Source organism: Hyperolius riggenbachi, chromosome 6 (genome assembly GCF_040937935.1).
Source record: "Hyperolius riggenbachi isolate aHypRig1 chromosome 6, aHypRig1.pri, whole genome shotgun sequence".
NCBI lineage: Eukaryota > Metazoa > Chordata > Amphibia > Anura > Hyperoliidae > Hyperolius > Hyperolius riggenbachi.
Window position 1 is genome coordinate 304,482,131 of NC_090651.1, and position 25,727 is coordinate 304,507,857.

Genomic DNA, 25,727 nt, shown 5'->3' on the forward strand with positions numbered 1-25,727 from the left:
CCTTAGTACGGATGCATAGTTAAGCCCTTGTGTAATACTGCAGAGGTAAACCACAGCTGTATGACTCCCAGTAACTAGGTAGTCTGTGTCTAACATCAACTGAAGGAGATACTTATTGAAGGTTTGCTAGTGTCACAAGAAGACTAAGGCCTATATTCATCATTGTCTTTGCGATAGCTTTTTCCAGTTACCGATTACCGTTGTATTCATCAAGGTTTTTGCACATTGTGTGAATTCGATAACAATGCGGTAACCATTTGGTAACGTGTCGATATTGCCATTTTACAGCGGTAATTTAACACAAGGCCATAAGATTCCTGTGGAATTGTGGGTAAAAAGGCAGTAATTTGAACACCACATAGCAACATTCTGAATAGGGCTTAACACCTGGACCAGGATTCTGAAAGGTGTTTGGGACAGTGGTGGTCATCCGGATTCCAGATATCCGAATTACCCAGATAATCCGAACTTTTTCCACTATCCGAACTTCGAATAGCAATTCAGATATTTTTTAAAATCCGAATTGACTATCTGAGCAAACTTGGATTTCCCATCTAAAATCAGAGCAGATAGTTAGTTCAGATATCTGAGCAAAAGCCAAAATTACCTTCAATGGTAAAAATATGAGAGAGAGAGACCTCCGAACGGGTTTTTTTTGCCATTTTCAGGTCACTTCTGGTCTTCTATCTGGATATCTGAATACGGCCGGATACTGAGGTCGGATATCCGATTCGGATTGGAAATTTTAAACTCGCATATCCGACCCGGATCGGATAGAGGGGTATCTGGATCCGAATTAGATCCAGATAGTAAAAAGTAGTATCTGAGCAAAACTAGTTTGCGACAATCCTACAATTTTTCCAGCTATGGCTTTATAGGAGCATTTTCTGAAAAAAATGTAGTGCAGCTAGCAATTTAGTTAACCCTGGCACTGCCTGTGTTCTCTTACAAGATGATTCAAGAGAAATGCAGATGTCCTGGTATAGCAAATAAATCCATTCTCTTGTAAATTAATGTAGTTCTAAACCTTAGTCTTACCCTTCTGCGCCTTTGAATCATTCTCAGCTGATACATAACCACTTCAAATGGCTTCATCATCTCTGTAAGCAATGATCTGGCAGGAATAACGGGAGAGCAGTGAAGGAAATAACTAATCCTAAATTTACAGCTAAACCACGCCCACTTTAATTTTCATAAATTGCACTCTTCCGTTTTACCGCATCATTACCGAATGCTCACTAACAGCTGTAGATAAGTTGCTTTTAGGATTCAAAGTTATCGAGTTCTGTATTTTACTAAGCTGTCTGTAATTGATTCGATAAGTCTTAATGAATCGAGGCCTATATCCCCGAAAGTAGCTGGTTTTGGCACCATGCTAAAAAACAGCTTTCATTGGCGCTCCTGCACTAATAGTAAAGTATTGCTAATTTTACAGGTCAGGCTCAGAAAAGTCACCTCAGGTGTGAGGTCCTCGTTAGCATAGAAAAGATAACTTGCTGCTCAATGGCTCCTGCTCATCCTCCACATTCCCCATGTTAATTGGAAGACAGCTGAGCACCAGATCTGTACAGTCATACTTTGTAAACGGTCACCTACAAAGGGATCTCTCTTGACAATTATATCAATCAGAAAGCTAAGCTCAAGTAGAAGGATTGTGTTATAACCAAGCCATTTAGCTGTGGTGGAGGGGGAGATAACTAAATTATTTAAAATGGGAGAAAACTGACATAAAAAGTAGGAACACATTTTTATTGAAATATACCCACAGTTATATTTTTTTTTTGTGCACGAGGGAGTGCATCTACCCCGAGCTCCAGCCAGACCACGGCAGACCATTGGAGAAGACACTACATATTCCGCTCCTGCTCGCCACACGTGATCTGGTAGCAGGTGGGAACAAAGCCTTGCAAAACCTCTGCAACTCAAAGTATCAGAAAACTTGATCGGATTACACACAGTAGCCCAGATTCAATAAACTTTACGCTGGAGTTTATTGCAATAAACTTCCCTGTTGGATGCCTCATCTCAGCTAATCAACAAATCACCTTTCTAACACTTTGCAACTAAAAAGAAGTAATATGAAGCTTAAAAATTAATTTTGAAGTTGTTTTTTTTTAGCGTTTTGAAAAGGTATGAAAACATCACAAGCCTTTTACTCTAATACTCAAGACCAGACTCTTAACTAGATTTCTAACAAATAACCCCAATAATGAGCCAAAAACAACATCGCAACTAGAATCACTCAAAATAGGCAATTTGCAATGTGGGGGGGGCGGAACACAATGCTGCTTTAGAACTTGAGAACACAATCTATGCACGTAAAGGTCCTCCTAGCAAGTTCGAGAAGATTTAGGGTAATTGGTTATCTGCACATGATTATGTAGACCCAGACTTGATTAGAGACCAGATTCTGATATTGGTTTGTCTAGGAGAGGAGTGGGGTGGAATGATAGTACAGATCTCATCAGTCCTGTTTCAAGGTGACATACTGTCAGCATAGAGTTTTGGTATTCTCCCAGTGTTTGCACAGGAATCCTCCTCAGTGCAGGATCATCCACCAAGCAACCTAGGCAGGTGCTTGTGGCCTAGTGTGCATCAAGAGGCACATCTGCCATCTTATTCGACCTCTCTCAACTTCAGATTACCAAAATGTCCACAAGAAAGACAGTTAATAAAAAAAAAATCCATTCCAGGATATTGCAGTGGATTCACATACATTGATCCACTATAGTCACCTAAAGTTCCTGGACATAGAGCTGTGGTGTTGAATAACTATGCTCTACAAAAATATATAAAAGGCTGGGAACTGTACACATGTAAACACCAGGAAGTTATTACAGTAGACCTTGGTTTGGACAGTCATATGCATAAACAGTACAGTAAATAGCTATAGAGATGTTATGAAGTCCACCTTGAAGAGTCATATACCAGCTGCAGGGATTCTTCCCACTGGAGTCACTGGAGAAATACAAGTCAGCGGTTGTACAATCAGAAGAGAAACCAGTTCAGGACACCAAACTTGCACCTCCTCACCCCATTTTAGTGCAGCATATAAAACATATACTGCATTTATTTTTACTTTGCAGTGATGGTTCAAAAGCATTTGTAGACACAGTAAAGGAAGACTGAATATACTCAATAAAATTAACTTTTGGGATTAAGCAGAAATCTCAATTCCCTTTGGTCTTCATACGTACGTAAAAACTGTGGGTAGTTAATTCAGTGGATAAACAGAACATTACAAAATGGTATACAAAAGTAAATACTGTGCATTAATGTAGAGCTAAAAACAGGGTTTAAAATATCCAGTCCACCCAAAAGTGATACTCTGGTAATATGCAAATACTTCCAAGTTTATGCAAATTTTATGCAAATATGTGCACTTCAAAAATCTGGGCTCACTAGCGTTGTGTCCCAAAATATTAAGGGATTACATTCATTGCTTTGTACTATTAAAGCAGTGGTCCTCAAACTAATAGCAGTGGTCCTTAAACTAAGGCCCGCGGACCGAATGTGGCCCCCTGAGGCTTTTTTTTTTTTTTTTTTTTTACCGCCCCCCCCCCCTCCCCCCATACACAAAATATATTATAGATGCAGTCAGCTATATCTTTAAATATTGGTTGTCTGCATATAGAATAGCAGTGCTGGCACCACCCATCCACATGGAAGCCAAAAAGCAGTAATTCGCTGATTTCCAATCAAATTCCACATCAGGTGACACTGCTGTCCAATTGGACTGCACATTGTCACCTGGGTATGCTTCACTGTCTGGTGCACAAAGACTTTTATGTATACTCCAGCCCCCCAGCAGTCTGAAGTATGTTGACCTGGCCCTCGACCCAAAACATTTGGGGACCCCTGTATTAACCACTTAAGGACCAGGCTCACTTTCAGCTTTCTGTGCTGAGTGGGCTCTACAGCCCACAGCACAGATCGTAATTGAGCGAGGGCGACCAGACTTCCCCCCTTTTTTTCCCCACTAGGGGGATGTCCTGCAGGGGGAGTATGATCACCGCCGGCTATTATGGTTCAGAAGGGGGGGGGGGGGGATGGCTCCTCAAAGCCCCCCTCCGCAGCGATTTCTGCCCTCCCTCTACTTCCCTACCTCTCCCGTGGCTTGTGGGCTGCGCAGGACTGACATCCGTCCTGCGCCGTGTAGTATAGGCTTCAACTTATCAGAATCCGGCGATCCCCGGCCAGAGGCCGGGAATCGCCGATCTCCTTTACGGCGCTGCAGCGCTGTATGATGTAAACAGCGAGGATTTCTTCCCCCACCTGTTTACATTACGCGTGCGAGCCGCGATCGGCGGCTCGCACACTGTTCACGGAGACACCCTCCGTGAACTAGCATGGAAAGGCCGCTCGAACGAGTGGCCGTTTCCATTGGAAACCACTAACGACCCGCCTAAGTGGTTAAGTTTAAGAGCGTGTGTGTGTGGTGTGTGGTGTGTGGTGTGTGGTGTGTGGTGTGTGGTGTGTGGTGTGTGTGTGTGTGTGTGTGTGTGTGTGTGTGTGTGTGTGTGTGTGTGTGTGTGTGTGTGTGTGTGTGTGTGTGTGTGTGTGTGTGTGTGTGTGTGTAAATCAAGAAAGAGAGAAAGTGTGAGTGTGTCTGCCTGTGTGTACACAAAACATTGGCAATTGTCCAATTTAAAAATGCAATATGGTAATGTGACGCTTCAACCAATGCAAAATTACTACCATTGAAGGAAAGGGTAACAAAAGTGATGATACAAAATGCATAGCTGACACTCTTCATGTCATTGTTGCAGTGCTGTCACCCCTGGGTGACATTCAGCCTACAGGCCGAGTCTTTAGCCCTCCTTAGGCAGCCTTCAGCAGTACTCATGTTCCCGGGTACTTAGAAAGACGAGTGGATCCATACTGTGCACGCATGTCTTGCACATGCTGACCCTTCCCTCATCTTAGGCATCTTTTTTCAGGTCGCTTCAAGGTTGCTAGAAGCTGGCCACATTTTTATTAATTTAGGGCAGTTTAGTTGATCAGTTGCCTAAAGATGCCAGAAAACCTCACTTGGAAAGGGTAGGGAAGGTATGGTTGATCAAATAAAAACCATAGTAATATATTTCTGCTTAAAGGGAACCAGAGATCAGCGATTCACACAAAATAAACTTATCAGTTGATCGCTTGTAAAGAATAAATGCTCTACCTGATTTTGCCACTCTGGTGTGCCTTTTTGAGTTTATCAATTATTGCTCCAGGACATATCCAATATGGCCACCGGCTCATATCCCTTCTGATTCCAGGTTCTAAGCTGTTCTGGATATGCTGTCTAGCCTCTATGAGACTATAGACAAGCAGGGCGGCTGCAGGCTTTCATCTGTGTGCTTTCAACTATTATTCTGGTATGCTGTGTGGCTGCCTGTAGGACGTGTCTCTCATAGAAATGAAACTGTATACAGTAGATAATGACTGGCTGCACAATGCACAGATACACTTGTCTGTTTCAGAGCTTCTTTCTCGACAGCAGCAACCCCTCCCATGTCAACAGCTCTGAGTAGGAAATCTGAGCAAGGAGGTGGCAGGCTTATGCTACGTACACACATGCGACAACAATCGTTCGTTGTGAACGACGAACAAACTTTTAATTGATGAAAGAATGACTTAAGTAACGATAGTTTTAAAAGGTGTGTAACGATCTGATCGTTAGAATGAACGTTACATCACGTAAAGCAACTATTGCGCCTGCGCATAAAAATGAAAAGTTTCACAGAGAAATAGTGAAATGCGCATGTCAAGCCTAATACGAACAACCATTTCCAACAATGTACTACTTTTGCAAACGATCGTCGTTGGTTAAAATCCGCCGAGACAGAACTTTCTTTTGTAGCGATTTGGCTCGTTCGTCGTTTGCCTTAATAGTCGGTGGTTTGTTTTTTGTAACAATCGTCGTTGGTAAAGATCGGGGAACGATCGTTACAAACGACTATAGTCGCATGTGTGTACATACCTTTAGGCTTGGGCTTGAAAAGACTCCACAGAAGAGTGACTCAGCTATAATGATTCCAGGTCAAGCCTAGACTGCATCAGTCCGTTGATATCACAGCTGATAACAGATAGATTAGACTGAGTAGAATAAAACTAAAAGCAGGGTAGGTGTTTACTGTCATGTTCCCACTGATAAATGTAATAAAATACATGAGGGTGCTTTGTCTCTGGTTCTCTTTAAAGACAATTAAGATTGTATAGAGTGCATGGTAGGGAAACCTTTCCTTCTGGAGCCATGCCAAATTGGGAGAAAGTTCATCTCCTTACCAGATCTGCACGTCATCAGCCTATGTACAGTTCAAACTCAAAAAATTAAGAATATCAAACAAATTCATTTCAGTAATTCAACTTAAAAGGTGAAACTCATATGAAACAGAATCCTTACACACAAATCAAGATATTTCAAGCCTTTATTTGTTAGAATTTTGATGATTATGACTTACAGCTTAGAAAAGCCCCAAAATCAAGATCTCAGACAATTAGAATATTGGGAAAATGTTCAACATTCTAGGCCTAAAGTGTCAGACTCTAATCAGCTAATTAATCCAAAACACCTGCAAAGAGCTCCTATTTCATATATTAGTTTCAGTACTTAGTTGAATTACTGGAAAATGGACTTTTGCACAATATTCTTATTTTTCGAGTTGCATCAGTATGACTAGCTTTATAATCACAATATATACAATCAGTCATTTACATGCATACATTTGATCAATCACACTTTAACATTCAGTCAGCTGAAAAATCATTAGTTTATGGCAATACACATACAGAGATATGACATCTTCTTACCATCCTGGCACTTTTCTCTCTGTAGTATAAATACACTTTTTTTTACTGTTATTTTGCCATGCTCTTTTAAGCTGTTTAAAATGAATAAGATGAAGGACCCTCATGTATTTTACTATACATCAGTGGGAACATTAGAAAAACACCTACTCTGCTCTCTGTTTCATCATTCACTGCTCAGCTTGCTTGCTTGCAGTCCTGATAAAATCCCCGACTGTGCATTCAGTCTAGCTTTGCGCAGGAATCATCATAGCCGAGTCTTTCTTCTCTGATGTCTTTTAAAGCCCAAGCCTGCCCCCTTCTTGCTCTGCTATAATGATTCCTGAGCAAAGCCAGAGTGAATGCTCAGTCTGGGATTTTCTCAGGGCTGATAACATTGTTTTCTCTAATGTTCCCACTGACATATGGTAAAATACATGAGGGTGCTTCATCTCTGGTTCACTTTAACAACTTAAGTACCAGCATTCTCTGCCCTCTTAAGGAAAAGTGACCGCCTGTACCATAAAACGGCAGAATACAGACGAATCACCGCACATACCTGCCACAACAGTCGGCCACCTCAGGCCACCCAATCTCCCATCTCTATGTCAGAGCTTTGTGAGCCGATCAGGAGCCGCTTTCATTGGCTCCTGACCCTGTCTATTACTGTAAGCCAATGGGAGTTGCTTACAATGATAGATAGGGTCAGGAACCAATGAAATTGGCTTCTGACTGACTGTTTCACAGAGCTCTGCCATCATAGAGAAAGCAGGGCGAGTGAGCTGCAGCAGGCAGAGCGCAATGAGATCGAAGGGAATGCGCAGTGGTAGTGAGTTAAAATCTACATCCAGGCAGCCACAACAGCATCAAAACAAGGATTTCAACTAGCGTTGTCCTTAACTGGTTAAAGGGTGTGATCAGGAGAAAACAAGATTAAAGTGCAACTGTCGGGCATAAAATCAATTCTTTTTATCTGGTAAACAAGTAATACGGATGCTAACCAGGCAATCCAAAAGTTAAAATCTCTATTACTTTTCTTGTTTATAAATGATCATTCCCCAGTTTACCTGACTCTTATTTGGTACGTTGCCGCAAAAAGGAAGTTGCAGGGCATTCTGGGTTGTCTTTTTGCTTCTGTACATTAGTTAAGTCTGAGAGGGGAAAAAAGCAACAAAAAAAAAGTCAACCTAGCATGCCCTGCAACTTTCTTTTTGCGGCAACGTACCAAATAAGAGTCAGGTAAACTGGGGAATGATCATTTATAAACAAGAAAAGTAATAGAGATTTTAACTTTTGGATTGCCTGGTTAGCATCCTTATTACTTGTTTACCAGATAAAAAGAATTGATTTTATGCCCGACAGTTACACTTTAAGGTGCATGGTTTACAGAATGGAGACTTACCAGGGAACAACTTTTATTTGCTTCAAGAGGCAAATTCATAGAGAACCCTGGCTACTCAACTTCTACAATGAAGTCATTTCTAAATGGATATTTTGTAGTATAAAAAAAGCACGTAGATCTTTTGCTATTTAATATAGCTCTTCATAAATGCACAGTGGTTTTCACCGCAAATTAGATGAATCCAGAGATAAACACATGACATTTTTTTTTTTTAATTTCATAGATTTTTTTTTCACCTATGAAAAAGTGTGTATCTTTATTGAAATGGACACACCTGTGCCACACTACTTTCATCAGTTGCACACCATTATTTCTCATTGGTCATCTTGCTTCATCACACAGCTACTCAGTGGACAATGACTCCTCTTAAAGTCATTGGGAATCATACAACAAAAACAGATACTTCCCTAAAAAGGAAGGCTCTGGGTCCTATAGAGCCTTCCCACTCCTCTCCCGGTCCCCATCGTTAAGCATTGCCTCCCCAGTTTAAAATTCCCTGCCGCAGGGACTACAGAGGTCTTTGGGAGCAGAGTCCTTCCGAAGACAGGCTGGTCCATACTACGCAAGCACGAGTGGGCGATAGAGGATGCTTGCGTGTGCGTAGTATGAAGCAGCAAGTGCTCCTGAAGACTTCCGAAGTGGCCGAGAGAGCAGTATTTGACCAAATTGGTTAAATTTTGCAAACGGGGAGCCAGCACTGGAACGGGGATTGAAAGAGAAGGAAGGAAGGCTCTATAGGACCCAGAGCCTTTTTATATTGATTCCCATTCACTTTAAAGTAAATAAAAAAACAAAACAAAACAAAAAAATACCTATGGAGAGGAAAGACTCTGGGGTCCTATCAAGCCTTTACGTTCCTTTCACGGTCCACTTGTTCCAGTGATGTCACCTCGTTCCAAACTGCCGCCACAGGGGAGGCTTTGGAAGTATGCCACACGTGAGTGCCTGAGAGAGCTTGCAGGCGCAGTACGGAGTCACCCGTCTTCAGGAGCACTCAGGCTCCCAAAGATTTCTGAAGCTTACAGCGGAGGTACAGAGCAGTATTCGACCAATCGAATAACAGGAGTGACAGCACTGGAACCGTAAGAGGAATGAGAAGGCTCTATAGGACCCAGTGCCTTCCCTCTCCATAGGCAAGTATCCATTTGTTTTTTCACTTGACATTCACTACAACACTGCTCATCCAATAAGCAGGCAGGTGCGAGAAAGCTGAGAAAACAATAGTGGCTAGGCAGTGTGACAGGGCTGTATAAAAATTACAGACTGGCTAATTATTGCCTAATTTTACCATTTCCACATCGTATGAGGGCCAACAGACTAAATACTATGAAGGTTTTCTTCAGGTCTCTCCAGTTCCATGAATGTGCAGTACAATGTGGAATCTTTCAGCACAGTGGTAGCTGAAAGTAGTTGCTAATACTATGCTGAAAGATACGAGAATACTATGAACAGGTTGTGTCGGTAAAAGCTCATTCTCCATGGAGGTGGTAAAATTAGCCAATAAAAATTGGAGGCGTGTACCAGGCTTAAAGGACAACTGTAGCGAGAGGTATGTGGAGGCTGCTATATTTCCTTTTAAGCAACACCAGTTGCCTGGCTGTCCTGCTAATCCTCTGCCTGTAATACTTTTAGCCATAGACCCTGAACAAGCATGCAGCAGATCAGGCGTTTGAAATTGTCAAATCTGAGCAGATTAGCTGCATGCTGGTTTCTGGTATGATTCAGACACTACTACAGAAAAATAGATCAGCAGGACTACCAGGCAACCGGTATTGTTTAAAACAAATAAAAATGGCAGCCTCCATATTTTTCTCACTTCAGTTGTCCTTTAAATCTCTATATACATGGTAAGTTCGTAGGTATGCATTTTAAGTGAGTTTTCAGTGTGTTTAGTATTTCTCTCCATACCATTCCATTGACAAAGTGTTAAAATCTGAGCCCACTATGATGATCGTGACATACTTAAGCATGGTTTCCATTTATAATAATAATAATAAAAAAATAGCAAGAAAAATGTATGCACTTTTCACAACAGAAAAATAACTCCTAGCGATCTGGTGGGTTGATACGAACACTTCAATTTTTTTCTTCACGAGCTCTTCTGTGGGAGAGTCTTCAAAAGCGAACGTTGTGAGAAAACAACAGAATTGTGCTGAGAAACGCAGCATAAAGGCATTTAACAGTGTAACGGTAAAAAAAAAAAGCGAACAAGCTGAAAGAGCGTGTACAGCAAACCACATTCATAGATACTGAGAACAGTGTGATCAGGGTTCAGCATGCCTGGATACCTAAACTCATGACTCTACACGGTTACCTACTGTAGGCCAGCAGAAACACGGTTACTGCTGTAGATGGTCTGTGTATAGGTGACGGTATCTGGTGTACGTCACCAACAGGCTGCAAGTTCCTATTCGGTTGCTTGGAGGATGCACAGGTGGGTTTTGTATAGAAAATAATATATTTGCTGGAGTGACTAGAGAATGAGTATCACAGTTGTAGCTGAAAAAGGCAGGTAAGAATGCGTTTCAGCCATAGAGACCAAATAGCATAATTTGCTTACTTGTATTAAGGTTGGCCATGAGATTCTCAAGCATCACCTTCAGTTTATGTCAAGGCCATGGGCTTGGGGACATGTGGATATAGGTATGGTATATATTTATAGATATACATAAAAAACAAAATGTGAATAAAACTATGTAATAAACTAGCGTGTCAGATTCCTCCACGTTCACGGATTGGGATGCTGGCTCCTTGTCTGGCTCCAGTGTGTGCAGCACAATGCCAAACAAGACATCGCTTCTGTTCCCAGCATGTCCTCTGCAGCAGCTGCTGGATCTGGGAATACAGCGTTCTGGCCAAGAAGGCCCTTAAGCCTGTGTCGGCCTGGACCGGCCAAAGAGATCGATACTGTGTATGGCTGTTCTCATCCTTGCCTCAATTCTGCCTTCACTTGGACAGCTTGCTGATGACTCGTATCAAAGCTGCGTTTTCATCCTTGAGTCTCTGATTATCTGCTTTCAAGTCAGAAAGGACCTGCAAATAAAATCAGAGGTTAGGTTAGTAAACAAGTGGTTTCCACCTTTGCTACAGACCAAAACAACAACTACTGGTTGTTTTGAATTGCACAATAGCACCTACTTCAGGCAATCTCTCTGTTTTGTTTCTTTAGCATGTGGATTTAACCATTTCACCCTACCAGGTACGAATATCTTCGTCCCTTTTTCCTACCTTTCACCCCCAGGGACGGAGATATCCACACCTCCCGCCACTGCCCGCGCGTTCGTGCACGCCGCCGCTCACTCGGAGATCAATGAATGGAAAAAACCATTCCCGTTCGTTGATCTAAGCCCCCGCAATGATCAGCTGCTTCTATGAGAAGCAGCAATCAATGTGAAAAAAAAAAAAAAAAGTTTCCCAGCCTCATAACATTTCCTGCAAGCTTACTTCTTGTACGCTTGCAGGTCGCCTACACAAAAAGTTACTGTGGCCATCTTGTGGCCAAATGGTAAAACTACACCCTAAAACATTTTTCATATACAAATACAATAGTTTTACACTAAAAATTAACTCATTACCTCACACACTCCCCAATTTTTTTATTTTTTTTTTTGTATCAAAAAAAAATTTACAAAAAAAAAATACATAAATAGTTACTTTAGGGACTGAACCTTTTAAATATTTATGTCAAGAGGGTATAACACTGTTACTTTATAAACTATGGGCTTGTAATTAGGGATGGACGCAAAACTGAAAAACATGCACCTTTATTTCCAAATAAAATATTGGCGCCAAACATTGCGATAGGGACATAATTTAAACGGTTTTATAACTGGGGCAAATGGGCAAATAAATTACATGGGTTTTAATTACAGTAGCATGCATTATTTAAAAACTATAATGGCCGAAAACTGAAAAATGATTTTTTTTCCCCACATTTTCTCCTATTTTCCCATTAAAACACATTTATAATATCTTCTAATATAATTGGTGGCGAAAAAAACAAGATATAGTTCATTTCATTGTGATAAGTAATGATAAAGATATAGACGAATGAATGAAAGGAGCGCTGAAAGGTGAAAATTGCTCTGGTGCTCAAGGGGTAAAACTCCTCAGTGGTGAAGTGGTTAAAAAACAACTTAAAAGGAACCAAAGGTAAACAAGTACCTAAAAAAAACAAAAAACAAACACATACCTACCCAAGAAAAAGGGAAGGCTCGGGATCCTGTAGAGGCTTCCTGTGTCATCAGAGGGACCCTCAGGAACATATAGGCCCTTGCTCCTCTACTGGAACAAGTGCTGCACTACTGAGCCTGCACAAGAGCACGGAGCAGCTTGTGCACAAGCAACTCCAGCTTACTGTGTAGGAACGGCAGCAACCATGCAGGCACAGTATGGCCGTGCTTATGTTGGTAGAGGAGCATGGTTCCAGTGTTCCTTTGTGACAAGTCCTCATCAGAATTCTTCAGGGGGTCCACGCTTGGCAATGGGGAACCAGAGGACGGCATGGGAAGACTCTTTAGGATCCAGGAGGCATCCCTATTGTTAGGCATGCGTTTTCGTATTCTAGGTTCGCCTTGGGTATACTTTAAAACCTCATATTACAGTTCTGGATAGTGTGACAAGGTGTTAGAAACTCTTGGCATGTCACTGGTGACTAAGGACGAGTTTTGCGAGATGAGACACTGTACCCGCTCCAGTTTCAGAAGCGGCCCGGGCAGAGTGTTCACTTGCCTGAATCGCAGTAACAGAGGCGCCAGCAGGATAAAAATTAAAACTTAAAATTTGCTTGGAGGAAACGGTGGACTTACCTCCAGAAAGCAGACACAAACAACTGTCTGAATTAGTATGAACACATTTATTGAAAAGTACCTCTGTTCTTTTACTGCGATACTGTGTCCACCCCTGGTGGAGGGGTAACCTACCCGCCTTTCTTCTGATCTACAAAGAGCGACTTCTTAATCCTGAGTGAGGACAGGTCCAATCTCCTCACCTGCATTTACAGTGGTTGCCTATGTGGTAATCCATGTTTGTAAGTATATACATCTCACTGTTCAATTTCCAATTGCTATTAACATACTGCACTATATTGTGCTCTCGGTTTCATTTATATTTGCCTGAATGTTCTGCCTCTTGATGCTGCACTCCATCCTCCAGACACTTCCTGTTTTACAGCGGAGGTTCTGGCTGTGAAGTATTAAGTATCAGGAGAACTGGTGCGAGGACAACAACCTAGTCCTCAACACAGCAAAGACTGTTGAACTTGTGGTTGATTTCAGGAGGAATCCTCCTCCCCTCCCACCTGTCCTCATTGGAGGTACAGAAGTCTCTACGGTGACATCTGTCCGGTTCCTCGGCACGACTCTCACAAACAACCTGAAATGGGGGCAAAACACCACCAGAATTCAGAAGAAATCCCAGCAGAGGTTGTTCTTCCTGCGCCAACTGAAGAGATTTGGCATGCCCAGGGAGTTGCTAACCAGCTTCTATACCGCCACCATAGAATCCATCCTCTGGTCCTCAGTCATTGTCTGGTATGCTGGCGCATCGGCCAGCGACAAATACAAACTACAGAGAGTCATAACAGACGCGGAGAAGATCATCGGATCTCCTCTTCCACCGCTTGATCTCCTCCACTCCGCTAGGATAAGGAAGAGAGCCACCATGATCTCTCGCGACCCCTCTCACCCGGGCAGCCGCTACTTCAAGCTCCTCCCAATGGGCCGTCGCTACAGAACTATATCATCCAAAACTACAAGGCGGAAGAATACCTTCTTCCCCCAAGCCGTTCAGCTACTGAACTCCAACCTCCCAATGTCTGGCCCGCACACCAGCGTGCTGCATCCGGGTCATTCAGCTGGTGCCTGCCACTGCCTGCCTTGACCGATACCCAATTTGACTCGAGCCCTTTAACTGAACCTTACTACTAGTTACTGGTCTGTACTTACTGATTACTGCATTTCTATTGTTCTATTGTATGTGTTTTGCGTCTGTCTCACACTCTGTCTATGCCATGTGTACCTCAAATCATTCCGATTACAGCTCTTGCTGTACTTGGCGAAATAAAGTGATTCTGATTTGGATTCTGAGAATGGAGCGCCGTAGCAAGAGGCGGACATCCAGGTAAATTAACGCTCCTCTCTCCAGCCCTTGTTGGTCATAAGCTGATACAGTTTTAAGTCTTGTGAAACTGTGATGAGCGAGCCGTTGGTGACCTGTATTTATTTTTGTGCGAATTTGAATTCTTCCCTGTTCAGACAGGAAAGAAGGAAAGCGCACAAAGACACAGAGCAACATAAAAATATTTATGTAAAGTGGGTAATAGTTGGAACCCCTGACAGCAGATGTGACTGTAAAGTGGTTGATGGAATCATAAGAACTAATGCTTGAGGGTCGCTAACACTTGTGCCCGGCTACCCACACCTTCCCCACTGAGCTAAGTGCATACAGTAGTAGTTTAGGACAGGATCTGTGGCGGTCAGTAACTCGAGAAAAGGACACAGGAAAGTACAGATTAAATGCAGGAAGCATCAGATAATAGCACTTTTACCTTTAACTCCTCTTCTAGTTCAGCCGCTTTTCTCTCTAATGCTCTTCTTTCCTAAGATGAGAGATTACCAATAAACAGTAAATACAGAATTCTAAAGCACTAATTCACCCTCCATGTATTTTCAGTGTTAGTAAAGGCGAATAGGCAAGCATCCCATTACTCAATTTGAACACCTTATACAGCCATTCTAGTGAAGTTGCCTTGGGGCAGGTCAGTCACATGATCTGCACCCACTAAAGGGGTCCATACACCCAACTGTTTTCCCGATCACTGATCAAATTTGCTGTGAAATCGTTGTGCAAACGCTGACAGAACTATCAATTTCCTTCCGAAATTAATTGTTCCCGTCGATTCGTCCGTGCGGAAGATTTTTCTTGATCGCCGGCGGGTTGGGAGTGCGTCGATAGCGGCGTTCGAATGCTTGACGACCGACGCTAGCGGCAATACATTACCTGCTCCGACCGGCGCGTATCCCCGCTGTCTTATTCTCTGCTGTGTTCAGTGTTCCGGGCCGGCTGCCTTCACTTCCTGTCCCGGCAGGAAGTTTAAACTTCCCCGGACAGAAAGAAGTGAAGGCAGCCGGACAGGAACACGGAACCCAGCGGTGCCAGCGGGGATACGCGCTGGCCGGAGCAGGTAATGTATAGCTGGCATGGGGGAGGGGGGGGGGCAATTGCCAGGTGAGTAGATCTTCTCCAGCCAGTGAGCAGCTCTCATTCTTCAGAGTTGATCACCTGACCCCACCCAACAAATCTACTGCTGCAGGAGATCTAGCAGCTGTAAAATGCAAGAGCTACACCAAACAAGCAGAGGGGCATGGATAAGGGCTGGTTCACACAGGTTTTTTTTTCAACAATGCCAACATTTAACAGCTAAGCTTTTATGAAAGTCTGCAAAAGCTTGTACAAAACGCTCCCATTCACTTGCATGGGACAGCACTCTAAAAATGTTGCTTTTAAAACGCTGCATTTGACGCCCGCAAAGCTTCTGTGTGAACCAGTCCTAAGTAGCATATACGCCACATTGCTATGCAAGTCACTACATAAGTTCAAGCAGCTGCAAGGATGCATCCAGGTGACTCCAGTGTGAGGTCACTTGTGAAGCTTCAACAACCAAAATAAAAATGGGAATATTCACTCAACCGCTATAAAACTGCATAGAAACCAGCACGTTACTTCGATGCTCGTGGGGCTAATTACGCTACTTGCTTAATGCGCATTACAAAAGGTGATGCCAGTTGTGTACAGGAAACTTTAGAAGAAGCGCACAATGACGGCACATAAATACGTACAAATCTTTCTAGTTCCAGTAAGGCTGGCCTCTCCGCATGTCGCTCTTGACGCTGGAAGACAAAGGAAATGGCATTCATGTTAACAGCTATAAGGAGAATTGTCCATTGCATTCAGATGTTCATGTAGTGCATGGTAACACTTATGTATAAGTCGTGATAAACAGGCCAAGGATAGACTGCATCTGCCAGACCAGTGTATTATTTCCTGACAACCTGAACATCACTGCCTGACTTTACCTTGTTTCGGGGGTGTCTTATGGATCCAGTAAATACTAGTGTTTGCGAATACAGTAAAACATACAGGAGGGCATTTTAAACAGATATTGTTCATCTCCATCTCCTCCATATAACACTTGAAAAGTTGTGTTGATTTAAAACAGATTGAACTTAAAGAAATCAGATGCAACAGTGTTTTGAGGCTATTTATGTGTTTGCTCATCCTGCAGCACAATATTTCTGCAGTGGGTGGTGCTACAGCTAATGCATTATTTAGTCATTTATAAAGCACTGGCATCTTCCGCATCCCTTTACAGAGTAAATAGTCATGTCACTGACTGTCCTCAGAACTCAATCTAATCCTACCATAGCCATACTCTAATGTCCTACCATATTATTTAGTATTTATATAGCACTGGCATCTTCTGCAGCACTTTGTAGAGTACATAGTCATGTCATTGACTGTCCTCAGAGAAGCTCACAATCTAATAACTACTATAGTCATAGTCTAAGGTCCATTTTTTTGGGAAATTATGTTAATGATTTTTTCTTGTTACAACAATAAAATATCCATTATACAATATTCAATACAGAGCATACTAGATTCGTGATTTTCTCCTAGTCTACATTACCTACTGTATTATTATATACTAGCTGCCTGGGTATGTATTTGGCTGCGTCCACTTTTTCTAACCCTAACACAATTACTCAATGACCAAGTTCGTGAGCTTTGCGGTCTTTGGCATCAATAATTGGCATTGAAATTAAACATATCTGATTAGCCGTTTGTGGCTCCACCCCCTTTTCTGAATTTGAACACCAGTCACCCAATGACCAACTGTACCAGGTTTGAGGCTTGTGTTATTAACAGTGTAAGAATAGCAGCAATGAAATATTCCCCTTGAAAATCAATAGGTAATTTTTGATTGGCTTTTGTAGGCTCCACCCACTTTTATGAACATTAAATCCTAGTCACCCAGTGACCAACTGTGCAAAGTTTAAGAACCCTACCATTAACAGCGCAAGAATGGCTGCAGTATGCATTTTCCAAATGAAATTCGTATTTGTCTCCGCCCACTTTTTGGTTATGGGGATAAAATGTATCCTATACGTTATTCCAGGTAATGTACTAATGTACTAAATGTGTGCCAAATTTCATTCCAATCCGTTCAGCCATTTTTGCGTGATTGAGTAACAGCCAAACTTTCGCATTTATAATATTAGTGAGATTTATATAGCGTTAACATCGTCCACAGCATTGTACATACAGTATGAACAGGGGATCCCCTACTTACAAGCAGGCTCCGTTCCTGGGAGATTGTACATTGAATTTGTAAATATAGAGTCCTGTGTCATATGTGGTGAAACATGGCTAAAGGATTTACTTTTGGACAACTCTGGATTTGGACATACAGTAAAAGTTTTTTTTGTTGTGTGTTTCAATGTGCTTTTAAAGTGTTTAAAACTAACAAACATAACAAAAATATGTAACAAACAGTATTGTACATTTTGTACACCTTGCATCTCTGAAACGTATCTTGATTAGTCTGTAAGTATGGAACTGTCTGTAGTGTCACTAGTCATGTCACCAACTATCCCTCAGAGGGGCTGACCATCTAATACCTATCATAGTCCTAGCATAATGTCCATCAGAGGGTCATAAGATCAGCAGAGAGAATCATCGGGAAACCCCTCCCTCCACTTGACCTACTCTACAACTCGAGATTACACACTAGGGCGCTGAAGATAGCCAAGGACCCCTCTGATCCTGGCCATTGCTACTTCAGTCGCCTGCGTTCAGGGCGTAGATGCTGGGTCATCCCCACCAGGACCACGAGGCACAGGAACTCTTTTCCCCTCTGCAGTCAACCTCCTGAACTCCACCCATATCTCACCTCCAGCCCATCCCTTCTTAGGTTCACAGACTTGGTCCTAACACAGACATTCTGTGCCTGGAACTTATGGCACTGGCTGCCCTCATGCGCTCAGCCCTCATAGCCTGTAATCACTATCTGTAGTATCTTGTTAAATGCTTTATCATGTATCTCTCTTGTATACTGCACTATTGTCATGTCTTTGTAGATGCTGAGCTCTGTACATACCAAGCCCAATTCTGGGCATGATCCTGTAATGCTTGGCGATAAATGATTCTGATCATATTATAATGCATTTATGTAGCAATGCCATCTTCCGCAGCCCTTTACAGAGTACATTGTCATATCACTAACTGTCCCTCAGAGGTGCTCACAATCTAATCCTAGCATCGTCATATGTCCATTGTAGGCTAGGGATAATTTATAAGGGAAGCCCATTAACTTGTTTGTATGCTTGTGGGATGTGGGAGGAAACTGGAGTGTCCAGAGGAAGCCATAGTGAAGACAGAAGCTAGAGGAGGAACAACAAGAAAGACGCACCTGCGTAACTCGCTCCAACTCCAGCCTCAGTTGTGTGAGTTTCAGCTCTGTCTCCTGCAGCTGGTCTTTCAGTGTGTCGTTCTCAGACAGTAAATCTTCATATAACTGTGGAAAGGGAAATGGACAGAATCTAAAACAGGAAGTTCTAGAGCAGTTTCACATAATCATGTGTCCTAAAAATCACTTGCAGTCCTGCTTGCATTACAGTACAGTCAATTCAGCCCCAGTGAGCCTTCTACACTTTTAGAATAAAACAGCTACTTCATCTCCCTCTGCCATGTACAGAGGACACAGTGCGCACAATGACCACAACAATGAGAAATTAGGGAAACTGATCTCTAACAATTGCTTTGATGAATGAAAACCTGGCTAGTAGATGAAATACAGACAACTGGACTCCTTGTTCTTTGTCCTGAAGATGTTTGGTTTTAGGCTAGTGAGTTCAACTGTTTTAAGGTGCCCATACGTCTAACAGGGTTAGGCTGATCCCACCAAGAGACCGATCTCTCTCTGATCGAATCTTATCAGAGAGATCTGTTGGCAGCCCATACACCACATGCTGATTCCCGATCGTTTTCGGCATGAAATCTTCCGGGAATCGGCATTATGGCACCCGAGCATGTAAATACTTTGCCTGCCACCCCGGGGCTTCTGCTGTACTTTCGCATTGGTTCCCCACCTAGCTGCCAGCCTTATAGCAGGTGGGGCGCATGTGTGACATCACATGCTCTCCACGGGCTACTTGTTGGTAGTCATGTGGGAAGTATGGCAGAAACACTCGGGGCAGCGGACAGGCAAAGTATTTACATGCTTGGGCAGCAAGGTGGTGTCACAATGTTGATTCCAGAAAGGTTTTCATGAATTTGGGGGGACAGAAGCCAGGTGTTCCATCGTAATAACGCATGCCACTACTGCCACGGTATTTCCCAGCATATCAGATCAATACATTTGACCAATTTCAGACCAAAATCAGTTGAATAGTAAAATGGGCATGCTTGTTGCGGGCATAGGATTTTATCCAACAACAACTGAATTGGATGGTATATCAACCGCAAAAATCGACAGATGTATGGCCATCTTAAGTGTTCAACTTGCTACTCAGTATAGTAATTTAAATGCATCACTGACTAATACACAAGGAAGATAGACATGGCATGTTTAGAACCATTTTAGAGATAAGAGTTTTGCATTTACTTTTATAGTTCTGCTACAGTTTTAAGCTGGCTACACTTACTAACAAATAGGACTTACTTAAAGGGGCACTATGGCAAAAAAATTGTAAAATTTAAAATACGTGCAAACAGACAAATAAGTACTTTTTTTTCCCCCCAGAGTAAAATGAGCCATAAATTACTTTTCTCCTATATTGCTGTCACTTACAGTAAGTAGCAGTAATCTGACAGAAGCGACAGGTTTTGGACTAGTCCAGCTCTTCATAGGGGGTTATCAGCAAGGCTATTATTCTTTATAAAGATATTACCTAAAAAGGATTTAAACAATGATGCTGGCCAGCTTCCCTGCTCGCTACAGTTTTTTTGGCAGTTGGACAGAGCAACTGCCATTCACTAAGTGCTTTTGAAAATAAATAAATCCCTGAGAATCCCCCCCCCCCCTGATGAAGAGATAGACTAGTCCAAAACCTGTCGCTTCTGTCAGATTTCTACTACCTACTGTAAGTGACAGCAGCATAGGAGAAAATGTATGGTCAATTTTACTCTGGAAAAAAAAAAAAACACTTATTTCTCTAAGTTTGCACATATTTTAAATTTTACAATTTTTCGCCATAGTGCCCCTTTAAAAAGCCCTTGTGAGTCATTGCCATCTTTCCATTTATCTTATGTAGAAAAGCTTTAAAGTGGGATTATACTTCCAAAACTCAAATTTCAGTGACTACTAAGATACATAAAAACATTTGAAAGCATTCCCTGCATGTAAAACAGTTTTCTTTCAATGCAGAGTAGTACAGGCTTGCTTATCTGTAGCTAATCAGCAAACGCAATCATTGACGGCCAGGAGACAATCTCTGCCTGTGTAATGATTCTGCTCCCTCTCCCTCTGAGTAGACACATCGCCCTGGCAACAGCAGAGTCTCTTTAGCAGAAAAGAAGTGGTGCAGAGTGAAAAGACAGGCAGAGAGCTTCAATGCAAATATGCAATGGTTATATTTGCCAATGAAGCAAAGATAAGCAAGCCTGTACGGCTCCCTTTAGTGAAAACATTTTTACCCACGGGAAATGCTTTCAAATGTTATTTTATGTACCAAAGAGTTACAGAAATTTTAGTTTTCAGAGTTTAACCTTCCTGTCGGTAAGCCCGAGCTGAGATTTCTCAGGCCCTGTTGGGCCGATTTGCGTAATTTTTTTTTATTACATGCAGCTAGCACTTTGCTAGCTGCGTGTATCCCGCAATCGCCGCATTAGAGGCCCCCCCACCCAAGACCCCGTGCGCAGCCTGGCCAATCAGTGCCAGGCAGCGCTGAGGGGTGGATCGGGACTCCCTCCGACGTCACGATGTCGGTGACGTAATCGCGATCATCGCTATGGCGACTGGGGAAGCCCTAAAGGAAATCCCGTTCAGAACGGGATTTCCTTATGGGCAAGCGCGCTGGCGGCGATCGGAGGGGTGGGAGGGGGGCATCATGTAGCTAGCACTAGGCTAGCTACATGATAGAAAAATAATAATTTGCAAAAAAAAAACCTTGGAATCAGACCGCCAGGCAGGTTAATCCCACTTTAATTGTTTGGACCTAAAACAAAACATCTTATGGTGCAATTGTTTTTTACTCACAAATAAAAAACAAAACAAAACCATGAATGCAGTAATTTGCTATACATACTAAATTTTAATTACCAAATTGTGTCTGCACCAGATGCATAGAACATAAAACAAACACCGGTTGCCGAGTACCTTTTTGTAGTCTTTGTCTGGTTCCTCTTTGTGCCTCTGTGGAAATGTGTATGTTCCTGCTCTGTAAGGGTGAATACTGTTCATGCTGTCTGTTACCCTGCAGTTAGAGCATATTAAAGGCGTTTAACACATGTACTTTTAAAGTGAAGCTGTGTTCAAGCAGTTAACAGTGGTTATTAAGTGAGAGCATAGGGGGGATATGGCACTGGTAAAGGCCTCAGTGAATTTTAGAAATGAAAGTTTGCCATGATCGGGTTTGAAGAACAGCTCCATAATACAATAAGTACAGATTGCGGGCACAGTAAGCGGAGAACCTGAACTGAAAATAAAAAGTAAAAATAACCATACACTGGTCATACTTCCCTCCTGTATAGTCTACTCAATCTCTTTCTCCTCTCCTGCGTCCCGTATGTCCACTGTGATCAATGAAATTCTCCGTCCTCCATTTTAAAAAACGGTCATTACCCCCCCCAACAGCTTCCTGGTCAGCACACTGTTAAACTAATATCACACCACTTGAGCCATAGGGAAACAGACATCACCTTGCACATTCAGTTATAACTGACAGCTGCTGATATATAACTGACAGCAACTGGTATATTTCAGTTCTGACAAAATATTGTCAGAACTGAAAGGGATCACTGTAAAAAGAAAATGGTGAGCTTCTGAGAAGAACTTCAGCTACGCCATGTGTTTATTTGAAATAATTTTACTCGCTTCAGGTTCCCTTTAATGGGAACCAGAGATCACAGATTCACACAAAATAAACATATCAGTTGATAGCTTGTAAAGAATAAATGCTCTACCTGAGAATGTCGCCACTTGTGTGCCTTTGAGTGTTTTGTATCCATTACTGCTCCAGGAAAAATCCAATATGGCCGCCGGCTCATATCCCTTCTGCTTCCAGGTTATAAGCCGTTCTGGATGTGCGGTCTAGCCTCTATGAGACTATAGACAAGCAGGGCTGCTGCTGCAGGCTTTCATCTGTGTGCTTTCAACTTTATTATTCTGGCATGCGGTGTGGATGCCTCTAGGAAGTGTCTCTCATAGAAATTAAACTGCATACAGTAGATAATGACTGGCTGCACAGTGCACAAAGATACACTTGTCTGTTTCAGAGCTTTTTTTCTCGGCAGCAGCAGCCCCTCCCATGTCAGAGCTCTAAGTATGTAAAGCAGGAAAGCTGAGCCATGAGGGGGCAGGCTTGGGCTTGAAAAGACTCCACAGAAGACTGCCTCAGCTGTAATGATTCCATGTTAAACCTAGACTGAATGCTCAGTCGGGGATTCTTATCACAGCTGATAACAGACAGATTAGGCAGAGAAGAATAAAACTAAAAGCATGGTAGGCGTTTACTGTCATGTTCCCACTGATAAATTAATAAAATACATGAGGGTGCTTCGTCTCTGGTTCTCTTTCACCACTTAAGGACCAGGCCTGATTTGCCTGATCTGTGCAGCGTGGGCTCTCCAGCCCACAGCACAGATCAGGTTTGCAGCATGGCAATCAGACTTCCCCCCCCTTTCTTTCCCCACTATGGGGAAGTCCTGCTGGGGGGGTCTGATCGCCGCCGGCTGCCTGTGATTTGCGGGGGGTGTTAGTTGGCTCCTCAAAGCCCCCCTCCGCAGCGATTTCCGCCCTCTCTGCCCATACCTGCTTCTCCCGCAGGCTATGGGCTGCGCCGGATAGGGTAGCCTAGACACTGGGCCCGAGTGCCGTTCTCTTTCTTCCGCCAAGATGACGTTTAATCGCGCATTCGCCGTACTGTCACGCCGGCCGCCGTGGTGACGACTGACGTCATCTTGGCGGAAGAAGGAGCCCGACACTCGGGCCCAGTGTCGCCGGGAGCCATTTCTGAGCAGGGCCTGGGAGAGGAGCCAGAAGGACGCCGTGGGACCTCCCGACCTACGGTGGGCAGGAGAAAGTCCCAGGCAAGTTCAGATTTTGATTGTAGTTACTGCTCAGAGTCCCTTTAAATTCATGGTCAGCTTTAGGAGTGAGAAGCCCCAACTCCAGTCCTTGAGAGCCGATGTCACATTTTTGTCACAGCTCCAATTAATTGATGGGACTAAATCAGTAAATGTGTGGCTCATCAAGAACAATACATTTTTCCATTTTTAAGATGAATTACTGAAATAAATGGACTTTTGCATGATATTCTAATTTTTCGAGTTTCACCTGTTTATTCACTCAGGTCAGATAGATGAATCACATTGCCCTTTACTCATCCCAGGAGATGCTTAGTGCAGTGTTTCTCAACATTTTATTAGTATGTACCCCTTGTAAAACCCTGTACTCACCAAGTACCCCCTAGAATAGTAAACATTATCACAAGTACCCCTTAACAAAAATATATTTAATCGTAGTACATGATAATTGGTTCTAAACAATTTCCAAGCATTTACTATTGCTTTTAATTAGATAAAATACTAATTTGGTGTTTATATAGAATTTATCATTTTCTAAAACTCTAAATTTGTTATTCTTGGCTAAGTATATCAAGCCCGAGTACCCCCTGGACCCATCAGAAGTACCCCCTGGGGTACGTGTACCACACGTTGAGAACCTAGGGCTTAGTGTATCCAAGAATTACAAAGTGTCCTTTGAACATAGTAGGGTATGTATGTACAGTATGTATATTGTAAAGATATACATACATTCGGGAAAACCATTACCTGTGCCCCGACGTCTCACTGTGGTTTGCAGTCTCTGTGTCGTCGTTTGCCATCTATACAAAGGCAGAAATAAAATCCATTTATAATGAACCTGAGCTTCCAAACCAAATTTCTTCTAATTCCAACAACTAATATTGGCCTACTCAATAAAGTTATGGAGAACTAGGATTGTTTGTAGTTTGCCAAAAAGAATTGGATACTAAACTACAGTACTTTTAGAGAATGAGGTAGGTAGAATATCATATCCTTTAGTTGTAATAATATTCACCAAGAGCTAACAAACAGATCTCTTCCATCAACAGTCAGGGCCTGTTACTACTACACACAGATTGGATGCAGAATGGATGCAGAAAAACTCCAATGAATGCCTATGGGAAAATCTGCATCAGAAAAATCGCATTTAGTGGAAACAGGCCCACAGGCATTCACTGGAGTCCGTGTTTCTGCATCCAATCAGCGTGTAGTGGAAACAGGCCCTCACCGCATGGCCATGCACTGTATTTCACTACTGCGGTTACGTGCTGAATATATACGTTCGAACCACGGTTTACAACTGATACAATCTTACAAAATCCATGTAGCAGAAGGGTAAACCGAGTGAGTATACTTTAGCAGTGTTCTCCCCGAGCCCTATCAGATAGGCGCTCCGGCTAATTTTGCTGAATGCCCGGCTGTCCTTGCTCTCCCCTCCTGAACCACAGGGCGGAGTTAAATACTATTCACCCTCAGTCATAGCAACTCAGGAGATGGAATTCAAGGTCCAGCAATTGCCAGAACCCCGAATTACACTTACGCAGGTCACAGACTATAGCATTGCAGCTAAATCCGTCTGGCGCCTTGTACCTCCATGTGTGCACCTAGATTACCTCCTTCGTGGTCCCGCTCCAGCCGGCTACATTTTCCTGCCACCTGGCTGACAAAAAAATTCTGGGGATAACACCGCTTCAGGTAGTCCCTAAAACTACACAGAAGTTGTAAGACCATCAGTGGGCACCTTTGTGAATTCTGTCCTCTGGATGCCATCTCTGAAATGCCTAGTTGGGATTTACTGTTGCAATACGATGTATCAATAAATGTAACAATTACAGACATCACTAGACTACACATCACAAAAAAAAAATAAAAAAAAATAGTGTGAAACTAGGTTCCTTTCGATTGACTTAAATATGGACAACTGAAGTGAGGTATATGGAGGCTACCATATTTATTTCCTTTTAAACAAGACTAGTTGCCAGGCAGCCCTTCTGATCTATTTAGTTGCAGTAGTGTCTGAACCACACAAGAAACAAGCATGCAACTAATCTTGTCAGAGCTGATAATGTCCGAAACATCTGATGTGCTGCATGCTTGTTCAGGGTCTATGGCTAAAAGTATTAGAGGCAGAGGATCAGCAGGACAGCCAGGCAACTGGTATTGCTCAATAGGAAATAAATATGGCAGCCTCCATATCCCTCTTGCTTCAGTTGTCCTTTAATCGAAGCTCTATCAGGAAAGGCTGTTC

At 42.7% G+C, this 25,727-nt stretch overlaps 1 protein-coding gene across 9 annotated transcripts in view; it reads right to left on the reverse strand.

Annotated features, from left to right (window-relative positions):
• Positions 1-10,135: 10,135 nt before the first annotated feature.
• Positions 10,136-25,727, reverse strand: part of PPP1R12C (protein phosphatase 1 regulatory subunit 12C) — a 137,424-nt gene continuing 121,832 nt past the window's right edge. For all 9 annotated transcript variants that reach the window (XM_068241253.1, XM_068241249.1, XM_068241248.1 and 6 more), the window contains 6 exons: positions 24,227-24,279; positions 21,552-21,648; positions 18,645-18,749; positions 16,015-16,065; positions 14,724-14,774; positions 10,136-11,209 (listed from right to left, as the gene is read on the reverse strand). In XM_068241253.1, coding sequence (XP_068097354.1) covers positions 11,123-11,209; positions 14,724-14,774; positions 16,015-16,065; positions 18,645-18,749; positions 21,552-21,648; positions 24,227-24,279 — 444 coding nt within the window. In that variant the 3' untranslated portion in view covers positions 10,136-11,122. The remainder of the gene's footprint in view (positions 11,210-14,723; positions 14,775-16,014; positions 16,066-18,644; positions 18,750-21,551; positions 21,649-24,226; positions 24,280-25,727) is intronic.